The 25,919-nt window shown below is 39.8% G+C and overlaps 2 protein-coding genes across 2 annotated transcripts in view; both read left to right on the top strand.

The window, feature by feature from the left end:
• EFCAB5 (EF-hand calcium binding domain 5) overlaps positions 1–2,209 on the top strand; it is a 48,800-nt gene extending 46,591 nt beyond the window's left edge. Inside the window, exon 18 of the mRNA XM_050929634.1 lies at positions 1,454–2,209. Within this exon, the coding sequence (XP_050785591.1) occupies positions 1,454–1,668 (215 nt within the window). The 3' untranslated portion in view covers positions 1,669–2,209. The remainder of the gene's footprint in view (positions 1–1,453) is intronic.
• Positions 2,210–3,297: 1,088 nt separating this feature from the next.
• Positions 3,298–25,919, top strand: part of NSRP1 (nuclear speckle splicing regulatory protein 1) — a 35,208-nt gene continuing 12,586 nt past the window's right edge. Inside the window, exons 1-3 of the mRNA XM_050929579.1 lie at positions 3,298–3,407; positions 7,168–7,255; positions 24,701–24,757. Coding sequence (XP_050785536.1) covers positions 3,358–3,407; positions 7,168–7,255; positions 24,701–24,757 — 195 coding nt within the window. The 5' untranslated portion in view covers positions 3,298–3,357. The remainder of the gene's footprint in view (positions 3,408–7,167; positions 7,256–24,700; positions 24,758–25,919) is intronic.

Genomic DNA, 25,919 nt, shown 5'->3' with positions numbered 1-25,919 from the left:
TCACTAAGGATGTAGCAGACAGGCTTAAAAGGCAGCAAACATGTCTGAGGACAAAACTGTGCTAGAAAGACTAACTAGGCTATAGCATGGCTTGGGTAGCATGGTTCTCAGAAAAAAATAAACACTGCTCAGAGAAACCAGGTTAGAACCTTGTTGGCTACCACATCTAAACATGATGATAGCTTTTATAGCTCATTTATGATCTTAGAGTTGAGCCAGAGAGAATAAGTCACCTTCCTACAACTCCTCTAAGAACAACTATCAAAGGAATTTAATATATAATATCAAATATTTGTATTTACCCTTCAACAGGTCTTTCTACCTGCCTCTGCCATGCCTATGTCATTACCTTATCTTTAGGTCAATGCACAGTTGGATGCGCGCACAACACACAAGTGTATTCGTTTCTTTGGTTCAACCATGGACATGTTAAAAGGACCTTTTAAAACTCAATGGGCCAAGTTCAGCCCCGGTGAAACTCGGTTCATTTGTCCTAATGAACCCAGACCTGAATTTTCCAGCATATGTACAGGACTGATTCATTCCAACCATCCAAACTGAAAGACATGCAAACACATCTAACAGCACAGGTATGAACTTTGCTGTCTAATAGTCAAACAAGGTGGGTGAGGTATCTTTTATTGGACCAACATCTGTTGGTGGGAGAGACAAAGAAGAGCTCTTTGTGGCTCAAAAGCTTGTCTCTTTCACCAGCAGAAGTTGGTCCAATAAAAGATATTCCCTCATCCCCTTCTCTCGCTAATATCCTGGGATGGACAAGGCTACAACTACACTGCACACAGAATAGTCAGACAATAACGCCAGAGGGTTTGTTTGCTCCCAGCAAGTGTCAGCATTCTAACATACCTATCTGAGGAAGTGGGTATTCACCCACGAAAGCTCATGCTCCAAAACGTCTGTTAGTCTATAAGGTGCCACAGGATTCTTTGCTGCTTTTACAGATCCAGACTAACACGGCTACCCCTCTGATACTTGATACCTATCATGAATGCTGCTTGTCTCATTTTAAAAAATCTATAGCATTTGTAAAGCAAATTCAATGGTTTGAAAAGGCAAATTACTACTTTATAAACAGCCATGGAATATTAGTATGTTTCTATTGCAGAAAAGCTATGTTGGGCAATCAATAGCAGTGGATGATGGTTACTAATTCTCATCCAGCTAGAAAGTATGGTTGTAGTTGAAGTCTTAAATTAGGAACTTCCTACTGCAGTTTGACTCTTGAGATGCTCACTTCGGATTTCTTCAGTAAGTGAGAAGCTCAAGGTCATGATTCTGCATCAGAATCTGCTAGTATGGGGCCCCTGAGCTTGTGCAATATTCCACTAGCTTTTTGACTCCACATGGGTACAGGGATCTATGCTAGTGGGTCATGCTAGAGCTGGCCCTAATTTTGAAATGGACTTCTGTGTTATGGGTTTGTTTGTTTTAGGTATACCTAGAGAAGACGTGTGGAAGCATAACTCAGTTCCAGCTGAATACCTGTACAACTGGGCACTTACCTGTCTAACACTAATAGAACTTACAGAGGAACTACAGTATATGCAAGATGCGCCTTTAGCATCTCTGACTCCAAGACCCAGCCTGACTGCATATAAGTCAACAGAAGTTTTGCTGTCCTCTAACCCTAGTGATTCTATTATTTAATGTTACTTTGAAATGTTTGGCTTTACGTTTGCTATTTATAGCTAATAAACATATATTGCTTAACAGGTGTAGAAAAGCATTAGGAATATCTAAGTAATTTATTTAGAAATGTTAAAAGGAACAATTCTGATAGCATAGGTGGGTCATTCTAAACTCAAGAGAATACTCTCTGGTTTTCATTTAATTCTGACAAGAGAAGAGGATTAAACAAGAGGAAAAATATAACTTGTATGTCTACCACATTACATGATTCATAAATAACATAAAAACCCCTTATGAATTGTGTATTTAGCAAAGATTCATTTTCCTAAAATGACATTTTCAAACTCACTTTAAGCCTGGAAAGGATTGTTGAAGAGCATGCTTTCAGCTACTCCCAATGGGCAGTACATTTATTCTGGAAAATCCCTCTAGTTTTAATGTGACAGGAGTTTTCTTATTGGGTTAAAGCTTGTTTACAGCAAACTTTACTGCTCTGTTGCAAGATTCCATCTTTGCAATAAAGTATCTTTTGGCAGAATCAGTTTTTTAATAAAATGTTGGGAAATTAAACTTCTTTTTCTTTATTTATTGACAAAGTGTGATGTCTACCAAATACTTTCTAATTTGAGATTGCAGGTTGCTTTTAACCTCCCCATATAAAATGATGGTGATTATCTGATAGCTGCTTCTAACTGGCAAGTGGGTTTCATATTTTTGTTGGGGGAAAGGCTTTTCAGGTCACTTGCAGTGGTATTTCTAGGAACAATATCTTTGCAGATATCATACTGATAGCCACAAGCACTTGTCCCTTCAGAAGATGCTCACAAACAATCCACTGTGAATACAAATTACTTACTAAGCTTTATGAATGGAACAAAAAAGGTAGGATGCTTATGTATTACATGGTCTGCTTCAGTGACTCAGGTAACACACCAGGGCTTTGTCTAGGTCAGTGTCTCCACCTATTCATTTGACTGAACCAAACTAAGATCTCAGCTACGCTTGCCTGTACTGCTGTCACCCATCTGAACCTTGCACTGCATTGGAGCTTGATCACGATTTGGAGGAGCCAAAGGTCCATTGCAGGTTAGCTGTGCACAGCGGATTGTGAGGCAGGCAGCAGCCGAAGGAGCTTCATTAGGGCAGAGCTGATCAGAGAAGAAAAGCAGAGCACCAGTGCTTGTACGTACCCACACTGTCCTAGGCTACAGCACTTGGCGAGAGCCTCCCAGCATGATTCTTACATTGTCAAAGGGTCAGTTCTCCTCCAAAGAGAAACCACCTGTGTCTGCACTCTGGGTGCAGCAACATCTCACCGCATTTTCCGGTCCTGTTCAGACTGTGTCCAGGCCCGGTTCTGGGCTCCGAACGCCAAGCCCCGATTCCCCGCTGCTCGGGCAGGCAAAGCGCCACCGACTGCGAACTCCCGCCTCTGACTCGGCGGGCGGCGTCTGAGACCTGCAGACGGTCCCTAGGGAGGATAAAATGCCCCCCCCCCCGTCACACAGAAGGGACCCCCGTGAGCCGCTAGTCTGAGCTTCCCGCCTCACGCCTCGCCCGCGGGAGACTCCCCCCTACACGCGCTTCACACCTGGTTGCCAGGCTGACCGCGCCCTGCCCCCCGCCCCGGCCCCGCCGCGCGAGGCCTCGCGTGAGGAGAAACCGGCGCCCGCCTGCCAGTGCCGCGCGGGAGGCGGCGGTGCCCGGATGCAGCAGCGCAGCGCGCCCGACCCCAAGATGGCGGCTCCGAGCAAGCAGTGAGCTGCGCCCGGGCGCGTGACGGCCCATGGGAGGCTCTGGGGACTGGGGGAAGCGCCTGGGGGGGACGGTGTGGGGGAGGGCAGTGTTGGGGGGCGAAAGAAGCGCACGGGGGAGGGCAGTGAGGGGGAGAGGCCCATGGGGGCATAGAGGCTATGGGGCTGGGGGGTGATGCCATGGGGGACGGCAGTATGGGGGAGGTTGGGGGAGAGGCCCATGGGGGAATAGAGGCTATGGGGCTGGGGGGTGATGCCACGGGGTGGTAGTGGGGGGGAGGTTGGGGGAGAGGCCCATGGGGGCATAGAGGCTATGGGGCTGGGGGGTGATGCCATGGGGTGGTAGTGGGGGGGAGGTTGAGGGAGAGGCCCATGGGGGCATGGGAGGCTATGGGGCTGGGGGGTGATGCCACGGGGTGGTAGTGGGGGGGAGGTTGGGGGAGAGGCCCATGGGGGAATAGAGTCTATGGGGCTGGGGGGTGATGCCATGGGGGACGGCAGTATGGGGGAGGTTGGGGGAGAGGCCCATGGGGGCATAGAGTCTATGGGGCTGGGGGGTGATGCCATGGGGGACGGCAGTATGGGGGAGGTTGGGGGAGAGGCCCATGGGGGCATGGGAGGCTATGGGGCTGGGGGGGTGATGCCATGGGGTGGTAGTGGGGGGGAGGTTGGGGGAGAGGCCCATGGGGGCATAGAGGCTATGGGGCTGGGGGGTGATGCCACGGGGTGGTAGTGGGGGGGAGGTTGGGGGAGAGGCCCATGAGGGCATAGGGAATGGGATTGAGATGAGGGGACATTAGGGCCAGTTGAGGGGGATGGTGGTATTGGGGGAATGACAGTGTGGGGGAGTGGCCTTGGGGCAATAGAATCCTGTGAGGTAGGCTGAGAGGACAGGGCCCCAGGGGGACATAGAGGGAGTCACCAGGGCCTGGGATTGGTGGGGAGTCTGGGGTCCTGTTGGGGAAGGAGATAGGGTGATGCTGTTGGGGGCACGGGGTGGGATGGTGAGGGTGAATGAGGATGTGGGGCAGCTCTTGAAAACATCACCTTCGGGCAGTAGGGTTACTCATATGGGCCCCTGCAAAACAGTGTGGAGGATTGTGGCATGCTCGGAAACAATCTGCACCTGGGGCTGTGTGATAAACAGAAGACTTACAAATTGCTTTAAAAACTTTACAATTTTGTTGTAGCCAGTTTCTGTCCACATGTCAGTAATCCCCAAGTGGGATGATTAAACTCAAAGGAGGTTTAATACTCAGTTTCCCTTTTCCCCATCCAGATGTTCAATTATTTTCTGTCTTCCCCTTAGCTTGGGCAACGGAATTGGAAATCAACAAAATCACTTTGTTCTGTTTTATTCAATTTGGGCTCTAGAGTCTCAGGGCAACTTTGAAGAAGGCAAACCTTGCAAGGGAATGTTTGTGTTAAAAGCAACTGTTTAGCCTGGAAGCTTCTTGCACCAAATGAATAGAAATATATCATTGGGTAAAAGTTTGTTTTTCCCAAATCTAATTTGGTCAAATTTATTATTGTTTACTTCCTGTACAACTCACAAAGCCTTTCCAGACAGGAAAGAAGACATGTTCCCTGTCCCAGGAGCTCTTAGGCCTGGTCTACATTTAAAAATTAGATCAGCCTACATCACTCAAGGCAAATAGCCTGTCTACCTACCTACCTCTATTGCACTCATCACCTTAAGCTATGTCTACATTACCGTGGTAAGTTGACCTATGCTGCTCAACTCCAGCTACGTTATTCAAGTAACTGGAGTTGACATACCTTAGGTCGCGTTACCGTGGGGGGTAGATGGGAGAAAAATCTCCCCTCAACTTACTTTACTCTTCCTGTTTTTGGGTTGGGAGGAGGCCGGGAAGAGTACAGTACACGGGTTGACTGGGAGCGATCTGCAATTGATTTGGCAGGTCTTTACTAGACCCACTAAATTGACTGCTGGTGGATCCGTAGATCTTGACTGTAGTGTAGACCTGCCCCCAGTGTCAGAGCACCGTCCATAGTGCCTTAAGTGGTATGACTGACATCTGTCACATGCAGTTCCTTCTCTCTCGTTCTGCTGGGGGGCGGGAATTGTGTGCACAATGGAGTGTTTTGTATTGGTGGGTTTTTACTTTGTTGAATGTACCTGTTCTGTGTGTATACACAGGAGGGCCAGTCAAAGAGGTGTGCCTTCATTTGGAGTGGAAGGTGGTGAGGTTTGGGATTGTCCTTTGTTCCTGTGGGAGTTTGTTCCACAGTCCAGGACCAGCCCCCTGAGAAAGCTCTGTTTCTTACACCATAGAGTCCATTTGTGCAGGGGAGCGAGGTTATTGACTGCAGACTTCACTCTGGATCTTTAGGTCCTGGTGTACTTCTGCAGTACAAGTAATAAATCATAATAGGTGATCTTTCAGATGGCCTGGGCTCAGGCCTTTGCATTCCTTGAGAATAGGACTGAGACCTTGAACTTGATTTGATATTCTATAGCAGTGGCTCTCAACCTTTCCAGACTACTGTACCCCTTTCAGGAGTTTGATTTCTCCTGCGTACCGCCAGGTTTCACCTCACGTAAAAGCTACTTGCTTAACAAAATCAGACATAAAAATACAAAAGTGGCTCAGCACTCTGTTACTGAAAAATGACTGACTTTCTCATTTTTACCATATAATTATAAAATAAAACAATTGGAATATAAATATTGTATTTACAGTTCAGCGTATAGTATATAGAGCAGTATAAACAAGTCATTGTATGATATTTTAGTTTGTGCTGACTTTGCTAGTGCTTTTTATGTCACGTGTTGTAAAATTAGGCAAATATCTAGATGAGTTGATGTACTTCCTGAAAGACTGCTGTGTATGCTCAGGGTACCTATACCCTTGGTTAAGGACCACTGTTCTACAGGAACCCTCTGTAGGGAGCAGCTACAGGTTTGATGTGCTCACAGTATCCTGTGCTGGTGAGGAAACATGTAGCAGCATTCTGTGCTAACAAACCCTTCCTAAAAGAGCAGAAATAATCTCTTAAGAAAGACAAATGCTTATTTGTAGGCTTGGGACAATTTGATTTTTATTTTTTTATAATTTCATCGGTTAATCGCAATTTTATTTTTCTATTTTTATCAATTTAAATTTTCACAGTTGCATAAAATTATGGGACATTAGATAATAGGAGGCAGACAATAATTATTTAATGACAGATGTTGAGATTCAAAAAGTTAAAACTTTATAACCATTAAAACACAAATTATTAATATCACATCAAAGTATACAAAGTAAATATAATTAAACTAATACATTCACAAGCAGCATTTTTCTTGCTTATCTGTGAATTTTGATTATTAGTAGAAATTATTTTTTGAGGTGTGTGTGTATGAGATTATGCCCATGTTAATCCTTTGCAGAATAAAGACCCCTAGCTAGTTTCTTCTTGTGGTAGAAGTAGGCCTTCAGGAGGGATTTAAGTGAGAGGGTACTGGCTCTGTGGAACAGTTCTGGAAGGGCATTGACTGCAGAATGGGTGATATGGAAAAAAGCTTAAAGACTGCTGTAGGAGAAGTGTATGAATGGCTGACAAGGTTGGCTGCATTGTACCAAATAATGTCCTAAATTATGCCCAATAACAGTGTCACTGATGCTGATTTTGCTAGTATGCTATTTTCTGTTTTTAAAATTGGGTGGTGGTTTTTTTTGTCCTGGAATATAATACATATATTACTGTATTATTGTCAATAGTAAAAAAAAGGGTGATTTCTAACCTTTTTCTCCAGATATGGGCTTATTTTGCCCAAGAAAGCATTGCAGAAAACTCTGATGTTGAAGAAACATTCAGTCTTTGCAGATGACTCTGATGAGGAGGTTAGTTATCAATAATTTTCTCCAGAGTACCATTGAAATGTACATTTCATTTTGCTGCTTTTCAGTACGTTAAATGGAGGATTACTTTGAGCTGAATACTGATTGGGAACATTTTATGGGCAGATACATGCTAATAACAAAAGAAGTCCAAACTCAATATGCGTTTCAGTTCCAAAAATGCCTTTTTGAGTAGCATGATCTAATGGTGAAAGCAAAGATCTGGGCCTGGGGAGCTCCGAGTTCTTTCCTTGATTCTGCTACAGATTTGTGTGATCTTGAGCAAGGTACTTAACTTCTCTGTAGGCAAATGGTTCTTTGAAATAGATTTTTGCTATTCTGGAACTGTTACATCCAGAATCTCAAAAGACCTTTAACGGCTCATTTCTTCAGTTTATGTCTATATTTAAAATAACTCCACACATTTAGAATCATTAGTGTATACTCTGGGGTATTTATGAAGAACATGGTGCAATTTAAAGTTCACAGAATTCTACACTGTTTTAAGGGGGGTATGTTTTGTTTTAGGTATTTTTGAAATACAAATCAGTGCTCTAATAGCCTAATCCAACTTCATTTGAAATCCTATCCGGATCTTAATGAAAACTGTGCAAAATTAGCACTGTTGTGTATGCAGATTCTCATTTATCTTAACACAATAGGTAAGAAACAGAGTTGTGCATCTGAGAGTTGTCTGGTTATGCCATACTCATTTGAAGTTACTCTGTATAGTTTGAAAAGGAGTATAATTTATCGCAGGTTTGTCACTTGTGAGTTATGAGTCTATACTCTGAAAAACACAGGTAAAATTACACTAATCCCTATGTTTGTAGCTCTGTCGGACATGTTCTATTCCTGTGTATAAAGGGAAATATTCCATAGATTTCTTTGGTGGCTGGGTGAGCAAGTTGAACATATTATACATGTGGGCAAAATAAAAGATGAAATGTATCGTAAGTCTCAGGAACAGAATGAAGTAAGTGCACTGTTCAAGATGTTTTTATAAACAGATTGGATTAAACACAAGCATGAATTATTGTTTATCCTTAAAATTTTACAAACAAAGGTCCCAATCCTGCAAATTCTTACCCACACAGTTAAGTTTATTTACGTGAATAGTCTGATTTAATTTAGTGGTGCTACTTGTGAGAGTAAAGTTAAGGACATGTTTGCAGGATCTGGGCCAAACCTCACAAAGGTTCCTTGACAGCTTATTTTTGTTAAGCATTCATAAAAATTGAGTTCATAATTGGCATGGAGCATAATTAGGAAGTGAAATGATCATCTAGAAATCTAAACTTTGTAGAGTTTAAAGAATTCCTGCTTTGTCATTAATTGATTGGGATATGGAAGAACACCATGTACCTTTTGTGTTTCTTTTCCTTGATGATGCAGTTTAATTTCTGGATGATGACTTCCGTGACATTTCAAGTAGAGCATTAGGACATGTACAGTACAGTACTGCTAGTACATGACTTACCTAAACATGTACTCTGGTTCTTCCTCTACGTTCCTGTTAAAATCTCAGCAGTCCAATCAATTTAAATCCTTTAAAAAATTGCTCTATATTGGCATTACGGTTTCACAGTGTTGCTTAAACATTCATATTTTGGCAGCTGTCTCAGATAATCAGTCATTACTGTTATGACAATATTTTGTGCTCTAAAACCTCAAAAACTGAGACCTGGGGAAAATTATGTTAAAAGTCACATTTTAAATCAAGACACATTTGTCAAAACAAAACAAACTGCTGTCAGCTTGAGGTTTAGAACAATATAACTATGAAAGTGAATTAATTTGCTAATAACAATGCTGTCTGTAAGAAGTTTAAAATGAAAAACATACTAAGCATCCTATTCACAATTTGTTTGTAAGTTGCCTCACAAATTTCAGAAACATTCCTGCAGTCTGTCTCAATGTTTACTAGGGCAAAATTTGCTAAAATATATGTAAGTTTTCCATATTTGATACACAGTCCTGTTTTTATCAATTTAAAATAAATGAGTGACATGAAAAGTAGCAAATCAAGAATGAAATCTGGCCCTACTGAAATCAGTGGAAGTAAGATTTCACACAAAGTCCTTAAATTTTTCTAAGTTGGCACTATATAAGTGGAAGATAACAGGTCAAGGAGAAGGTAAAACCCAGAGGTTTAATTAATAGGCTAAAAAAATTGCCACCACAAAGCTTTTAAACTAAATTGTGGTCTGAAGGAAAAAATGTCTGCTGAGAGTTTCCATCATTTTAATGCTGCTGTATGTAAAGAAAAGTAAATCAAGATGGAGAAAGCACCTTTCAACAAGTTGTCTTTACCACATGGACAGCTGAGAGCTTGTTTTATAAGACATAAGAATGTTCAAGTACTTAGACTTAGTTTTTTTTATTTGCTGAACATATTTTCTTATCCCTCTAATAAATACAGCACATCTCTTCTTTCTCTAATAAATCCAACATACAGCACAAATATAGCAAGAGAGTTACCCTGTGATCTCCAAATTTGTTAGGAAGCGATTGCTCATTGAAATCTAAGAAATCCCTATTTATGCCAATAATATAAATGTTCTTCCCAAATTCTTCCATCACTGAAACTAAAGAACCTAACTTCGGAAGAGCTTCTAATTAAGGCCCCAGTGCTGATTTAAGATCCACTATCATGGATTCCTTGTACCCACGTGGAGTTCCATTAAAGTTCAGGGGCTAGCAGATTATAGTAAAGAATCATAACCTAAGTTACTATTATAGTAACTAAAAATGGATTGTCATGCTTGGTATTTTAGAAGCAGTAATATATTGGCTGCCTCACAGTGGTTTGAAGATTATTTAGTTGACATTTGTGAAGAATTTTGAGAACAAGTATTCTGGAAGTACTACATGTTTAAAGCAACACTGGAAGCTTGAGATCTAGTCATTTTCAAGAAGTGAGTTTAAAATAGTTTCGTATGCTGCAACTGACATCTGGATCCCACAAACACTTATGCTTATTCTTGACTTTATACACACAAGTTTTCCTATTGACTTCAGTGGGACTCCTCTCGTAAAAGTGAAGCACATTTGTTTTCAGGATATAGGCCTATGCAGGAGAAACAGTGAAAATGGGATACACAAAGTGCTAGCAAACACAGAGTAAATAAACTACAGACAGTTATTTCCCTTTCAGTTCACAGTACTAGTTTTCACATTTTCAGATTGCAGTGTGATTTTCTTTTTTTAATGAATCCATATCCCTTTAACATTTAAGGAGGATGGAAGATTATTTTCTTTTACCTTTATCTTAATAATTTGAGCATAAAGTATCAGCACATTAATTTAAAGAAAATATTGTCAACTCAAATTTGAGTCAACATTTAGGTTTTTAAAATAAAATGTTTAAAAATCAGAAGTCCAATATAAATCAATAATTTGAATATTTTGGAACAATGTAAACAGTAATTGCCATCCAGTTTTTGCAGCAGAGAGAACCTGAAAGAGAACAGGTTATGAACAAAACTGATTCATTACTTTTTGCAGTTTGGACAAAAAAAAATTAACTAAATGATGAAAAGGAAATTGTGTTATTAGTCTGAATAATCTATGGCCTTACTAGTAACCAAGAAATTAGTATGTTTAAAATACAAGATGTTTAAATTTATCCAGCCCACTTTTAAAAAAAATAGTTATAATTTAATAATTTCTACCTGCTCCAGCAGAGGGTGCAGCAATCCAGGCAAATTACAGTTTTTAGTGTGTGCTCCTGGCATTGAGGCACTGAGACAGCAGTCTAATGGGTGGTGGATAGAGCTGGGTATTTTACAAATAAAAATGATTGATTATCTTAGGAACATACTGTTAAATTGCTGTATAACAAAGGAGTTTAAAGCAGGATCTTTATCCTCTTTAAATGTTGTGCTGTAGATAAAGAGAAGATAAGTATACTGAAGGTAGCGTTACAGTATATTTAACTTCTGCATCTAACTACAATGTTATGTTTTTATCAGCCAAAATTTACTTCTGAGAATTTTAATCATGCCCATGGTCTGTTAATTTTAAACTCTAATTTAAAAATGTTTTAATTATTTTAATATTATGCTCACTCCACTTGCCACTCTAAAAGTTTTCAGTGTAGGTGAGATATGTTACCCAAATATTACCGTTGGTTTTCTAAAGCTAAACTTGAGGTCTTTTTTTCTTGGCGGGGGGGAAATCCAGCGCAAACCCAAGTGGAAAAGAAATACTTTTTCTGTCTGAGGTCCCTCATTCACATAGTTTCTGAGCAGTTCACAAACTGCCCTTGTGAAGTAGCAATGCCATATTACAGAAGGGAAACAGAGGCACAGAGTGACCAAGAGTGGGATCCACAAACGTATTTAGGCACCTAAGTCCTGATTTTAGGCACCGCTGAGATTCACAAACCTCCAGCTCAGCTAATCCTGTAGGCGCCTCAACTCACTTGATGCCTAAGTTTTTGCCATAAAAGTTCCCTAGGTGCTTGTGTTTCTGTCTCTGATCATGTGCACTGCAGCCCTACTCTAGGCTACTGGGCACCTAAGTCCCAGAGTGATTCACGAATTAGGGGAGACATGGGTGCTTGGCCACCTAAGGGCTTGGCTACACTCGAAACTTCAAAGCGCTGTCGCAGGAGCGCTGCCGTGGCAGTGCTTTGAAGTGTGTGTGTGGTCGCAGCGCCAGCGCTGGGAGAGAGCTTTCCCAGCGCTGCACGTACTCCACCTCCTCATGGGGATTAGCTTGCAGCGCTGGGCACTGTTTACACTGGCGCTTTACAGCGCTGTATCTTGCAGCGCTCAGGCGGGTGTCTTTTTCACACCCCTGAGTGAGTATATTGCAGCGCTGTAAAGCGCCAGTGTAGCCAAGGCCTAAGTCACAAGCGGGGCCCGATCCAGTAGGCAAGCTCAGAGGTAGCCTAACTCCACACAAAACAGCCAGGGAGAAGAGGAGGAGGACTTTTAGGTGAGTGGTTAGCGTTTTTCGCTGTCCTCTACAGCAGGGGCATGGGTCACCTGCAGGTTTAAACAAGTGTAAATGGTGGATTCTCTGTAACTTGATGTCTTTAAATCATGATTTGAAGACTTCAGTAACTCAGCTGGAGGTTAGAGGTCTATTACAGGAGTGAGTGGGTGAGGTTCTGTGGTCTGCAATGTACCGGAGATCAGACTAGATGATCACGATGGTCCCTTCTGTCCTTAAAAGTCTATGAGACATGGGATGTGGTAGACTGCTGGATCAAGTCTCCCCTGCACCTGATGAGGAGAAGGGATTTGAACAGTGATCTGCCCACCTGAGGAGAGTGTCCCAACCACTAGACTGTGGAATGTTGTGGTGTGGATCTCCCTAAATCTCTCCGATTGAAGTTGTTCCACTTAAATTAAATAATTGAATAATTAAATATTGATTAGGCCAGAGCAAGAGTTAGAATGATTCTATATCTTAGTGGTTAGGACATTCACCTGCAAGATGGCAGTTCCCTGGCAGCCGAATGCCTGTCTGCCGCCCAATTTGTGACTCTCAAACAGTGATAGGTGCTTCCCTACAGCCAGGACGTGGCACCTAATTCAGAGAGAGGGATGGGGCTGAGTATACACCCTTCTCATTGTATCTCCCGTTCTCTAGCTTAGGTGGCTCCCTGCCTACCGTGCAGTCTTTGTGCATCACATTCTAAGGCACCTATCTCTCCTCATTCATTTTATAGGAGCTGAAGTTACTCCTGTGATTTTTCTAGGCCTCTAAAAGCTACAGTCTGTGAAGCTCAGCATCACAACACCTAAGTCTCCTTTGTGGATCCAGGCCTAAATGACTTGCCCAAGGTCTCTCAGGAAGTCTGTGGCAGGGATTTGAACCCAGGTGTCCGAAGCCAAGCCCCAGGATCACCTTGCTCTCCAATACATATCCTTCTACACAGAATGAGAGGAGAGAAAAATAAATCCAATGAAATAACAATTTAATCGTCTTGATTTTGGTGTAGAATGTAGAATCTGTGTAAAATTCTGCAACTGCAGAGACCTCAGTGATTTGAAATTGATGACTCGGAAAATTACTAGTTTTCAGTCAGACTGCTTGTGGACTTGCATTACATCTCTCAGTAACCAAGTACTATTGTTCAGAAACATTTTTCTATGCATGTGGGTAATATTAATTGATGCTGTCTGTAAAGCCTTGCTGAAATTCATGAAAGCATCTCAGTCATTTAATTAATATGCCACATATAAAAACAAAACAATGAAAAGTAAAGATTGCAAATTTTAATGTCACATTTATAACTAAACAAAAGCTTAAGTTAAATTCCCTTTCCTCCAAAGGATTTGTAATGGAGGCTGAAATACTCTTCAACTACGTCCTTACTACCAGACTCCACTATAACAAATCATACAGAATTTACCATGTTATGTCAGCATAATACACAACTAGCAAAAAGCAATAATCTCACAACTGCCTTTATAAAAAAATCATTTCTTTTTAAACAAAATTACTTTATTAGTTCAGTAATAATTTCAGGGCTTTTCAAGATAAGGAGTAGCATTTGGGAGGGGTTTCATTTCCTGTCTGCTACTTTATCAGTCAGAACTACATCTCGAATGTCTGAAGATTGTGTATTTATAACTGAACTCTAATAAAGTCCATGCTGGGGAATCTGCACACCTGACTTGGTCATTGTGATTATATATTAGATACCAAACTTGTGTTCCTTTTTTTTAATGTTACTATGCATATTTCATTAAGATTTTGCCTGTATCCTTGCTGCATCTGTTATAAGGGATTTGAAAGGTGATAATGTCTTATAAAGTCTGCTCACTGTAGCCAAGCTGGTTAGTGGAAGTAAGTTACTATAGAAGAAAGTCCTTTGGCTTGCTCATTTAAACAAAATGTCCATGTTAGTGGGACAGAAATTCCCTTTAAATGAAGTGTTAGTCATGAATAATAAAGCAAGAAAGGAGGCTTGTTAATTCTAGCACACTAGATAAAACCTAATGTGTAGCTGTCATAGCAAGGGAAGAATTTGTTCTTTCACTATTTTCAGTGTTAAAATCTTTAAAATTGTGTTTTAATTTCCCTTACCACTAGGAAAGCCTTTTATTGAGCACATAGACTATAGCAATAAATCATTTGAGTCTTTAACAATAACGCAGAACAGAAATTATTTCTGAAAAGGACATGTTTTCTCAAAAGGACTTGGCCCCTATATTCCTCTTCACTTAGGACTTGCTCTGCTTCTGTCAGTGGAGTTTAATAGAGCATCCTTTGGTGCAAATTGAGACTTCATTTACAGCAAGTGAGGTGTCTGTTTCCATATCACTCAGGATCCCTCCATGCAGATTTTCCTGTCCTAGCAACTTTTAGAAATTGCAGTCTTGCTTCTTCTTTACACTGAGGGCTTGTCTACATAGGGAAATGCACTGGCAGAACTATAGCATAGTTATACCAGTATAACTCCCTGTGTGGACACTCTTATTCCAGTAAATTTCCCCATTTAGATAGATTTCAGAGTAGCAGCTGTGTTAGTCTGTATCTGCCAAAAGAACAGGCGTACTTGTGGCACCTTAGAGACTAACAAATTTATTTGAGCATAAGCTTTCTTGGGCTACAGCCCACTTCTTCGGATGCACAGAATGGAACATATAGTGAGGAGATATATAGACACATACAGAGAGCATGAAAAGGTGGGAGTTGTCTTACCAACTCTGAGAGGCCAGTTAAGTAAGAGAAAAAAACTTTTGAAGTGATAATCAGGATAGCCCAGTACAGACAGTTTGATAAGAAGTGTGAGAATACTTACATGGGGGACAGACAGTTTGATGATAAGTGTGAGAATACTTAGATGGGGACCCCCTTGTAAGTATTCTCACACTTCTTATCAAACTGTCTGTACTGGGCTATCCTGATTATCACTTCAAAAGTTTTTTCTCTTACTTAACTGGCCTCTCAGAGTTGGTAAGACAACTCCCACCTTTTCATGCTCTCTGTATGTGTCTATATATCTCCTCACTATATGTTCCATTCTGTGCATCCGAAGAAGTGAGCTGTAGCCCACGAAAGCTTATGCTCAAATAAATTTGTTAGTCTCTAAGGTGCCACAAGTACTCCTGTTCCATTTAGATAAGATCTCGTGATACTTTACGCTGTTCTAGCAATATAACAGGGCCTTAAAGTGAGTGTAACTAAAATTTACTTCCACTTTAAGTCTCTTTTTTTGCCAAAGCTGTATGACACAGCCTTAGTATGAATGAGAGACAAATCCTGAGATTCCTGATGTGGTGTGAGAAGAACTAAGAACTGGATCACAGATTATAAATACAGTAATCTTTGGTCTTGCCTTCACTAGAAAAACTCTTAACTCAAGCTAGCTAACGCAAGATAAAATCCTAATGAAGACAAGGCAGTTTGTAGTTTTCGCATGCGTTGGCAGGTCAAGTTAAAGACTAGGTTTGCCAGTAGTCTTTAACTTGACCTGCTAATTTGTGTGAAATATGAGATGTCTTGTCTTCATTAGGATTTTACTTTGGGATAGCTAACTCGAGTTAAAACATAATTTTTGTATCATAATGCAGACAAGGTCATTGAATGTAGTGGGATAGCTGCCCTTGCCAGTTTCTTGAATATTGTCCTGTCTTACATTTAACTGATCATGTATTTAAAATGTATGGAATATATATACAGTAGGGTTTTCAGAAACAATGTAAACAGGTCTGTTAGGGCTGAATCCTCGCTCTGGCACCTCAGCAGGAATGCCCGCAAAGGTTTTAAAAATTAATACTTGCCACTTCAGTCTTGTATTACACTCCCAAGGTTACAGCTTCTCTCTGACCTTGGCTTGGTAAATGCTGGTACCACCCAGATGCAAAAATAACCTCTTTTGAAACCAGGAAGGAGCACTTGGGAATTCCTCCCTGTGAGGTACCCTCAAGCCTTTCACCCCCCCCCCCTCGGGAAGAGCTGAGAACGAAAACAAAGGAAATTAGCCGTGGCTACCAGCTAATCCAACAATATGCACAAACCTCTTACGGCACCAAAAATCCAATCCTGTTCTTAAAGGTAAATTTTATTAAAAACAAAAAGGGAAAAAATACATCTGGAACTTAGACTTTTTGCTAGATTTAAAAAGAAACAATTACAAAAATTAAGCACCCAAAATAGCTTTCTTGGGGGTTCAGTTTAAAGGCAAACAGAAGCATCTAGAGTTAGCACAGAGGAGATCCACAAGCCAAAATAAGAAATAAATCTGATAGCGTCTATCTAAACATTCCCTATCCAAATTATTTCTTCTAGGTATGGAAAATACTTTTTTTCATACCTAGTTCAAACCGTACACAGCATTTCTGCTTATAGCATTGCTGCTCTGTGTCCCTGCAGCCCCGAAAACAAAGGGGAAGTTTCTTTCCCATTTTTAAAAGTTCTAGCCTTCCCATTGGCTCTTTTGGTCATGTGCCCACTCCTTTTCTTTTACCTGTGGACTTGTTAACCCTTTACAGGTAAAGCAAGCTGAGAACAGCTACCAAGACAGCTAATTGGCTGGCTGGTTGTCTATCAAAGGGAGCTACGCCACCACTTTATTTATCACAAGTTCAGTATGATATTCTAATTATGCTGTCTTTGGCGATCGACTTTGGCTTCCACTGGCTTTTGTTTTGTGAATGTCCACAATTAAAATGACTTCAGCATGTTAATGAAATAGTACTGTAACACATTTTTATATCCTGGAATGCATCCATTGTAAGAGATGTCCTCTTACTTTGGGCCCAAATTATTTTCTATTCTTCATAATCCTGCATCTTATCCCTTCCCTTCATTTATAACAATATAACATTAGAAATGCTGCCCCTTAAAATGGAGGCGTTGGGGAACTCCTATAATGAATCTCACATTATTATTATTTATTCTATCCAGCCTAAAAAGGAAAAGAGGATCCACAGGGATTAAAAAAAAAAAATTTAAATGAATCCACTTAACCTGTGAATCAACGGTTAAAATCAGCATAGACATACTAATTGACTGCTGACCTCCAGAGATAAAAGGTGTCCTGGAGTGACCAAGAGGTATGCTGACTGTTATTGTGATGAAGCCCAAGGCTTACTCACTTCAGAGAGTTCAGCACCCTCGCAGACAACATCTCTCATGCAATCATCTCAAATTTTTATTGGAACTGATCACCTTGTGTCTCCAACTGGCAATATCCAATCCTACACATATGGCCCCGAAGTGTTTTTGAGTTTAGGAGGGGGTCAGAGGGAACACAAAAATCACTGATCTGTTCTTGGCAGACCACTACCTTCTCCATTCACAGTTGTCAAACAGGGTGGCTCTTGTTGTCCACCTTCATAACCACATGGATCCAGTTAAACATAACAGCATCCTCAGAGAAAACAGCAGTGAACAGATAGCATTTTGTCAAACCTTCCATTCCTTGGGCTATGATTGTACTCTGAACGCAGCCAGAAACATGGCACCGCATTATTATATCACCATGATTTTCTGATAGTGTACAATAATGAAAGAAGGAGGAAAGGATATTTGAACGCCAGCATTGAAAATCTATGGCAGAAGCATTCAATACAAGAACCCTCTGCAGTCCTAATCCACAATCAGAACAGAAATAAAGAGAGAATTTATTTTCTGGACCACTGCAGCCACTGTACAACTACCATCAGGACATTCCAGAACTGTAAATTGCTTCATCAATCCAGATTACATTCACTCTACCTAGGAAGCCAGTATCACCTGCTTTGAGAACTATCAGCATGTTTCACAGAGAAGATAGTCCAAATATGAGATAATAGGTTCTGTCAAGAAGAACCATAACCTCTCTTCTAGGAGAGAAAAATGGGATAGACCCTCCCCATCTTCAGACTGAAGTGCAGAATTTATGCATAACCTAATCTTCTCCCAACAGCAATAACTAAGAGGAAGAATTTAAAGGAAGAGGAGGAGATGCTGTCTTTCTCTCTCACAAGTGTACGTGCACCCGCATGCACAAATTCCAGCAACCTATTGATGAGGGAGCAGAAACTGAGGCCTGGACTATGCTAAAAAGTTAGGTAGACCCAATTATGTCACTCAGGGGTGTGAAAAATCCTCACCCTCTGAGCAGTGCAGTTAAACCAAACTAACCCCGGTGTAGACAGGACTCGGTTGATGGAAAAACTGTTCAATCGATCTAGCCACCACCTCTTGGGGAGGTGGATTATCTACTCTGACAGGAGAACCCCTTCCAACAGTGTGTAGGCAGTGCCACTATAGCATTTCACACGTAGACAAGCCCATAGCTCACTAGACTCGGTTGCTTTAATTCTGTTTTTGCAGGTGCTTAGGTGCTAGGTTTATGGATGTCAGATAAAAGCCTGTATTGTGATTATTCCAGATTTGTATTTTATGTATTTACTTATTGGGTCCCTCACTTTGAATCTTTGCCCCATGTTTTCACCTTGTCAAGATGAGAGCTGTGTCTTTCCAACTGAGCACTTGTCTGGTTTCATATGAATACTTGGTCAGGCTAGCATGTTATAATTAAGCCTTGGGGCTACAACAATAACCTAAAATCTGACACTGAAAGTTTTTGCTTTTGTGAACAGATTAACCATCTCAGCTTTTCTCGTTTACTGACCAATTAATAACTCTACTTACTCTACTGTTGGCAATTAGCCAGGGATTTTCTGCATACCAAGTTAAAACCAGTTGGTTATAGTGGGAGATTAAAATCAACTCTGGTTTAATTTGTCTGACAGATCATTAAATCTTAATTTCATATCCCTTTGAAATGAATTATAAGATGAAGAGAGATAATTGATCCTTTGTGCCTCTTGTTGAATGCCTTGCAGGAGAAACCTCCAGAAGGCTGGTAGATCTCTTGTCAGAGAAAGATGATGCCAGCCTAAGGTGGCAGTTTACTTCTAAAGTGAGAGACCATTTAAAAGAAAAGGATAAGGCAATATATAATGTCCTGTGTACAAGTAATTGCAGTACGTACGGTTTGGGTAGCAATCATAGATCATGCTTCCCTCCCTCCAAATCCGTAAAAGATAGAGAATTTACCCCTAATCAAAAGTACTCTGAGTGTAGCTTTATTAAAATACACTCTGCTGTAAGTGGTCTAAATTTTCACTAGGGTCATACATACTTCCCTGAGATGTCAGTGAAAGAATGCACTGGCATTTCTCACGCACATTGAGATCCTAATTTAAGGTAATTGAATGTCCTAATGTTTTCTTAATATTACATGTTTTACGGGAGCTTTGTAATTTAAGCCCATAATTTAATATTAAGGTCCTGTCTACACTAGGAGACTGACTCAGTGCTGAAAATGGTTGTCAGCAATGGGCCTCAGTCTTGCTTTCTGTAACAGTGCAGAATATGGTTTTGGTACATCTGCACTAGCAGTTAAATGGTTTTCAGCACCAGTTCTGGGAGAACCATTGCTGACAACCAACGTCAGCAGCTGGTCCATTTCTTAGAGCAGATGGGACCAATGGGTCTATATTAAATTAGAAGAACAGAGAAATTAAAAGTTGTCAGACTGCACCTTACATTCTTCAAAACCTGTGCATATGTAATCACATGATTTACTCTTCTCCTTTTTGCTTAGGTATTTGAGGACTTTTGAATTGATGAGCTTTTTGCACATATGAATACATATTTCACATGTTTAATCACAGTGAGACCTGCCTTAGACAATTCCAAACACTGGTCAGTAGTCTGGTCTTCACATCCCTCCATACCCATGTAGGAATAACTGTAAAGAAGAAATATATTTTAAGAAGTTATTTTAAATGAGAGAGAGAGGGAGAGGTTGCTTGGCAGACGAGAATTAGAAGAGTATAGGAAAAATCATGAAAGAACGCTCAAGCTCAAATGTGGAGGGAAAGAAACTAAGAGGAATATGGGAAGATTTTTCAGGAATAACATACTGTAATGCCTTAATGCTATTATAAGAAGTTTTCCTTGGTTTGCACGGGAACATTCTGTGCATTTTCACTATAAGGTTAAAATATTTGCTCTTAATAGAAAATATTACATTATGAGCTTTTGCCTCCAAAGAATAGCTTGATTGTGGGCAAAAAGAAAGCATGAGATAGATTGCTGAATTTGTAGGGTCTTTAATAAATGAACTGTTGATAAGTAAAAACAATACAAAAGAACAGGAAGTTCTCATCTATCAGTGCTCATAGCAGAACAGGAAATTGTCACCCACCAACCATAAGAAGAGGTGTTTGTACTGGAGCTGTTTTCCGTAAACTTACTGACACTCTGGACAAACAAATGACAGGTGGACCTCTTTAGATTTTTATGTACAAAAACGAGAACCATATGTTACTTTTGTATTTGTATAATGTTTATAGACCAGCAAATTGATTTATTGTAGGCTGGGTTCTAGTCCACGAAAGCTTATGCTCAAATAAATTTGTTAGTCTCAGGTACCACAAGGACTCCTTATTTTTTTTATTCTAAGCAGTGTTTCAAATATTTTGATATGAATTCAGAAATAGCTTTTTTCCTCTTTCCCCTCCGCTCTACCCTGAGGGGGCCCTTAGGAGAGCCTTCTCTTGTAGCTGGGTCTCAAGGGAAAGTTAGCTAAAAGATTTTTAAAAGATAAACTCTAGGAATTATTTGAGGGAAGTTCTGGGAAAGTCAGATAATCACAGTGATTCCTTCTGGCCTTGGAATGTATGAATATGCCAAGCAGAAGGCAACCTTGTTCCCCAAGAGTTGGAATTGTGTATAAGGGCAGGCATATACTAGAATTGCTACAGCAGCATCGCTGTAGTGGTGCTAGTGCAGACACTCTCCTGTTGGCACCACTTCCCTGAGCAGCGGTAGCTACACCTCTCCCCCGATATAACGTGACCCTATATAACATGAATTTGGATATAACGCGGTAAAGCAGTGCTCCGGGAGGGGCGGGGCAGACCTGCACACTCCGGCGGATCAAAGCAAGTTCAATATAATGCGGTTTCACCTATAACACGATAAGATTTTTTTGGCTCCCGAGAACAGCATTATATTGGGGTAGAGGCATATGTGTGAGAACATCTACCGACATAATGCTGTCCACACTGGCTCTTAGGTTGATGTAACTTATATTGCTCAGGGGGTGGCTCTTCCACACCCCTGAGTGACTTAAGTTATATCGAAGTAAGCTGTAATGTAGACCTGCCCATAGTCTCCTGTGTAACACTGTCACTATCTCACAGAGCCAGCACTAAATAGTCTTTTATATTAGGAAAGTTATACTGCTGGTCATGTGATGTTGTGGAGCTATGTAATATATTTGAAATTAAAATGAATGTTACTGTTTAGTAAATAAATATTTGAAAAGAATCTGAAATGCTATTTTAAAAATTTGCTTACCAAAACCACAATAAAAAAGAAGTGGATTAATGAAGTCAAGATTAATTCAGAATGTTCAAAAATATAGAAAATGTAGATGAATGCATCCTAATTCCAGTCCAAAAAGTATTTTGCAGTGTAAAGGATGTGAAGTCATGAGCATTACTGTAGACTGTATACATGATTTTGAATGGTTTACATTTGGGCAGGAGTGCAAGGCAGATGGCTCCACTGCAGTAATTCTGTGAATTGACCAATGGATGTGGCAGAACAGCAGTAGGTTTGAAATCCTCCTAAAAATAAGTGCATTATTGTTGTCTGTGAGCCATGCTCTGCTTCATGAGCCCTGGGCCTAGACTGTGGTTTGTTTCCACACCTTAGGTTATCCACTGCTAGATAGGAGAACTGCCTCTTAATGATAGGGTTAACTGTAATCCTCAGCTTTCCATCCTGGAGTCACTGCTGTTTGTTCCCTAAAAGTATATCATGCTTTATTTTTATTACACAACTTTACAGGTTTTACTATTTTTGAAGACTGGATATAACTTTAGGTTTTTCTCTCTCCTGCCAAGGCCCACTCCATACACATTATTCAACCTTTAGAAAAATAGAGCATTAGAATGTGCAGTGTTTCAGAGCTGCTTTTTCCAATCCTTCCTCTTCTATTTGTCTAATATGGTCACTTATATTGAAGGAAGTTAGTTATTGAGGGGGGATTGGGGACTTGAAAAGAATATTTTGAATGGTTTAAGCCTCCTTCCGCTTTAGTATTCTTTCTCTGAGTGTAGGTTACATTATAGCAGGAAGCTTGTAAAAAAGAGTACAGGTAAATTAATATGAGTTCTAGTATTCAGTCTTCAAAATATTGACAAGTACCTTAGGTCCATTGGTTCTGTTACTGTGCTATAGAAAACAATCAGGGGCTTTTTCAGAGATATTGCCTTGGTTGGTTAGTTATAGAGATGGGATACAAAAAAGGTATAAAAGTTCGGTTCTTTTTATGTGTACTTGCTACTGGAATAAGCTAGTGAAAAGATCTCTATTTGATATACTGAATACTGTTCAAAGCTTGAGAAACAGCAGCTTTTTTCCATGTTGAGAAACAGCACTCAGCTTTTTTCCATGTTAACATGATTTCAACAGCATATGAAACAAGGGACATGGCACCTTGCTATTTTGCAAGCACCAAATGAGAGCAGAAACTGCATCTATCAGCGGATCTGCTTGAATTTGCGTGTGCTATATTTATTTGGCTTTCCTCAGTACATACTGGTATCCGTATATACTCTACCTGCTGAAAACTTTTCATTTCATTTTTTTAATTAGGGATTGATGACACAAATGCTCTTTTTAAAAATCTGATGTTGAGCATGTTTCATGCATTATTGAAAAAATCAGCTGCCAAAATGCAGAGAGAGGGTTTTTTCAGTATTCCCCCTGGAAAAGACTGCTAATTGATACCTGAGTACATAAACAAGGCAAAGTGCCATGTCCTCTTTAATGAATCTGTTTAACGAACAAAATATTGTCTACTTTTTGCGGGGGGGGGGAAAGATTCAATTAAAAAGACAACAGTGACTAAGACAGTTTTACAGTTAAAAATATGATGATTAGAAAACAGAGAGTTGTATTTGTCTTGACATTTTCAGCAGTGGATGTTGTGTTTTCTTAAACTACGGAAGGCTAATGCTGCTATTTTCTGGCATATTAGAAATCATGAAAAGTTTAAAATAAAAGAATGGATTAAATGGTTATTGTAACATGACCGTAGTTCAGACTCAGGGGCATTTCATGTCTTCAAATTGCAACACTACTAACATAGCTCAAGGCTTAATCAAAACAACTGTTTCATAAGTGTAGGAATACTTATAGGGTATTGTGAGGTAGGGGTGTGGGGGTGTGTGTGTGTGTGTGTGTGTGTGTACGTACGCGGGTGTGTGTGTGAATATATGTGTAACTGCACAAGTTTTGTGTAATTGTGATTCCATGGAAAATTTATTTGCACATAGCTTATGGAGGTACAGATACACAAAACTACTGTGGTTATGTGTCTACTTGTTAGCGGACACTAATTAGTCTACAGCAAAAAATAGATGTGAAGAATGGAAGCAAGAAAAGATCAATTAGCATAATCTGCAGAGATTGTATCAGGAAATTAATTCATTGGTATTTATATCCAAGGTATTACTATTAGTATAATGATCATTATGACAATTTTTTTTAATTGTTACCTTTAAATTGGCAAATTCCTATAACTTTATTGTTAAATATAGTGTCCATAATTGCAGATCTGATGAGTTCATAGGCCATGTGAATTCTGACCAAAGACCTTCCCGTTTTATGCCATTAGAAATCTTTTAACCTTTAAAAAACCTGAGCTATATTTATCCTTCAGTGTTCACATACAACTCCCTAATGTTAATAGAAATTAGGTTAATCTATTGATGGGAGACCAGACATCTAACTACTTAATATAAGTGTGGGTTTTTTATGTTTCATTTTTCACAATTTTTTTTGGTAGCAAAAACGGAGTGAGGTTTAGTGCTAAGGAAATTGAGGGGCTGATTCTGCATTAGTTAGAATCATAGTGTGAGTAGTCATGGTTTAAGCTTTCGTCTATATCACTGCCAGTGCATTTCAGTGTGATCTGAATTACCCCTTGCTATTTCAGTCTTGGGTTCTCACACCACTACTCTGCTAATATACCTCAACACAGATAATTTTTTTTTTTATATATAACACACATACACAATCAGTGCTCCAGTGCCCCGTGGCATGGGACTTCCAAGTATCTCTTGATCAGAGATTACTTATTTTGTTGAATTGGACTAAATTGTATTGTTCTTTTGTGAGGTAATTTTCTTTGAAATTGTGTTATAAAACTGATTATTATTTCTACACTGATTTGAGATAGTTTCTTTCCATGGTACAACTGCACTGATCTGTTGTATGTTTGTTAATTAATTTTCAGTTTTTCTTATGACTCTTCAGAAAAAAGCTGTAAAAATTATAATAATACCGTGAAACCACTTTATTAAAAAACTAAGCTATGGATTATTATAGTGTTAGAAAAATAACACCTAGTATAACATGTAAACACAATAATCTGATTTTATTGCTAATAATGTTCTCTTCTAACAGACATCTGTTGGCGAGAGTCTACAAAGAGAAGCATTAAAAAAGCAAGTAATGAAGCAAGTAAGTTGGGGTGTGAGAGTCCTCATGCATATAAGAAAGTAAGGAATGGTTGTCATTAGTAAGCATGCCAGCTAACAATGTTTTACCCTTGCCAGCAACCTAGGCTGGCTGTCATCCTGTAACCACTTCAGCACACAGGTTTTTTTCCAGTGTGGATAAGAAGACTCCCTTCTTAACGATGCATTTGTAACTATCGTCAGTCCCCTTTACTCCCAGTTCTTCATGCAGCAGTACATCCCAGAACGCATTGCCACACATGCTGCAGTGTGGGCAAGTCCTTTGGGTATTCTGTCCTCAGATTTTCCCAGAATTCATTAATACCAACCCAGTTAGGCTCTGTGATGTATGCACAAACATTATGTACAACTTTTCTACCTCATACAATGGCTGAAATGTGAACATACTTCAAATTTTGTTATTTGCAACCAGGTCAGATAAAAGTATTTGCAATAAGATTGTACTTTTACTGTGATCAGGTCCTTATAGAGCGTGTCATTTACTATTTGTAGTTCTAGGTTTTCATGTAGGTACACTCTTGAAAGTTAGGAATAGTTGTAGTAGGACTGACCCGTTTATGATCTAAGTCAAAGGTACACATTATAAGGCATCTGGATCATTATATCCATTGGGAATGTGCTTTCCAAATCATTGTAAGAGCCATAAGAATCTCAGAGTGGGGATCTATAGTAATCTACTTTTAGAGAATTGAAATTATAGCTAAGTAATAATGGTCTTTGTTTGTTTGACTTTTTAAGAAAACACATACACAAAAGCTGGTTCTGTGTTACTGCACAGCAGGCTGTGAAGCAAAAAATGGCAGAAATATAATTGGTTTATTTTATGTTTAGAACTAATGTTTAAAAATTGGCTCAAATATGGGGATTTTCTACGTCACATCTACAATGCAAGACCTTCTTTAAAAACAGATTTAGAATTCTCTAGTTCTAATTTTTGGTGTTCCAATTTAGCAAATGTGAAGTAGGAGTCTTTCTCCTAACAGGCTGATTTTTAGCTTCCATGTTTTTCCAGGTGTAATAAATTATTCCACTTATCTGAACAAGACTGTTCTTGGGATTCTTTGCTGTGTCCAGGAGTAGTTGAAAAATAGCCTGATGCAAACTTTGTAGCTGAAGTTTCCATAGAGCTGAATATAGTTTACAAC

This window comes from Gopherus flavomarginatus, chromosome 19 (assembly GCF_025201925.1).
Source record: "Gopherus flavomarginatus isolate rGopFla2 chromosome 19, rGopFla2.mat.asm, whole genome shotgun sequence".
NCBI lineage: Eukaryota > Metazoa > Chordata > Testudines > Testudinidae > Gopherus > Gopherus flavomarginatus.
Note: the sequence above shows the minus strand (reverse complement) of the source record. Positions and strands in the feature narration are given on the sequence as shown.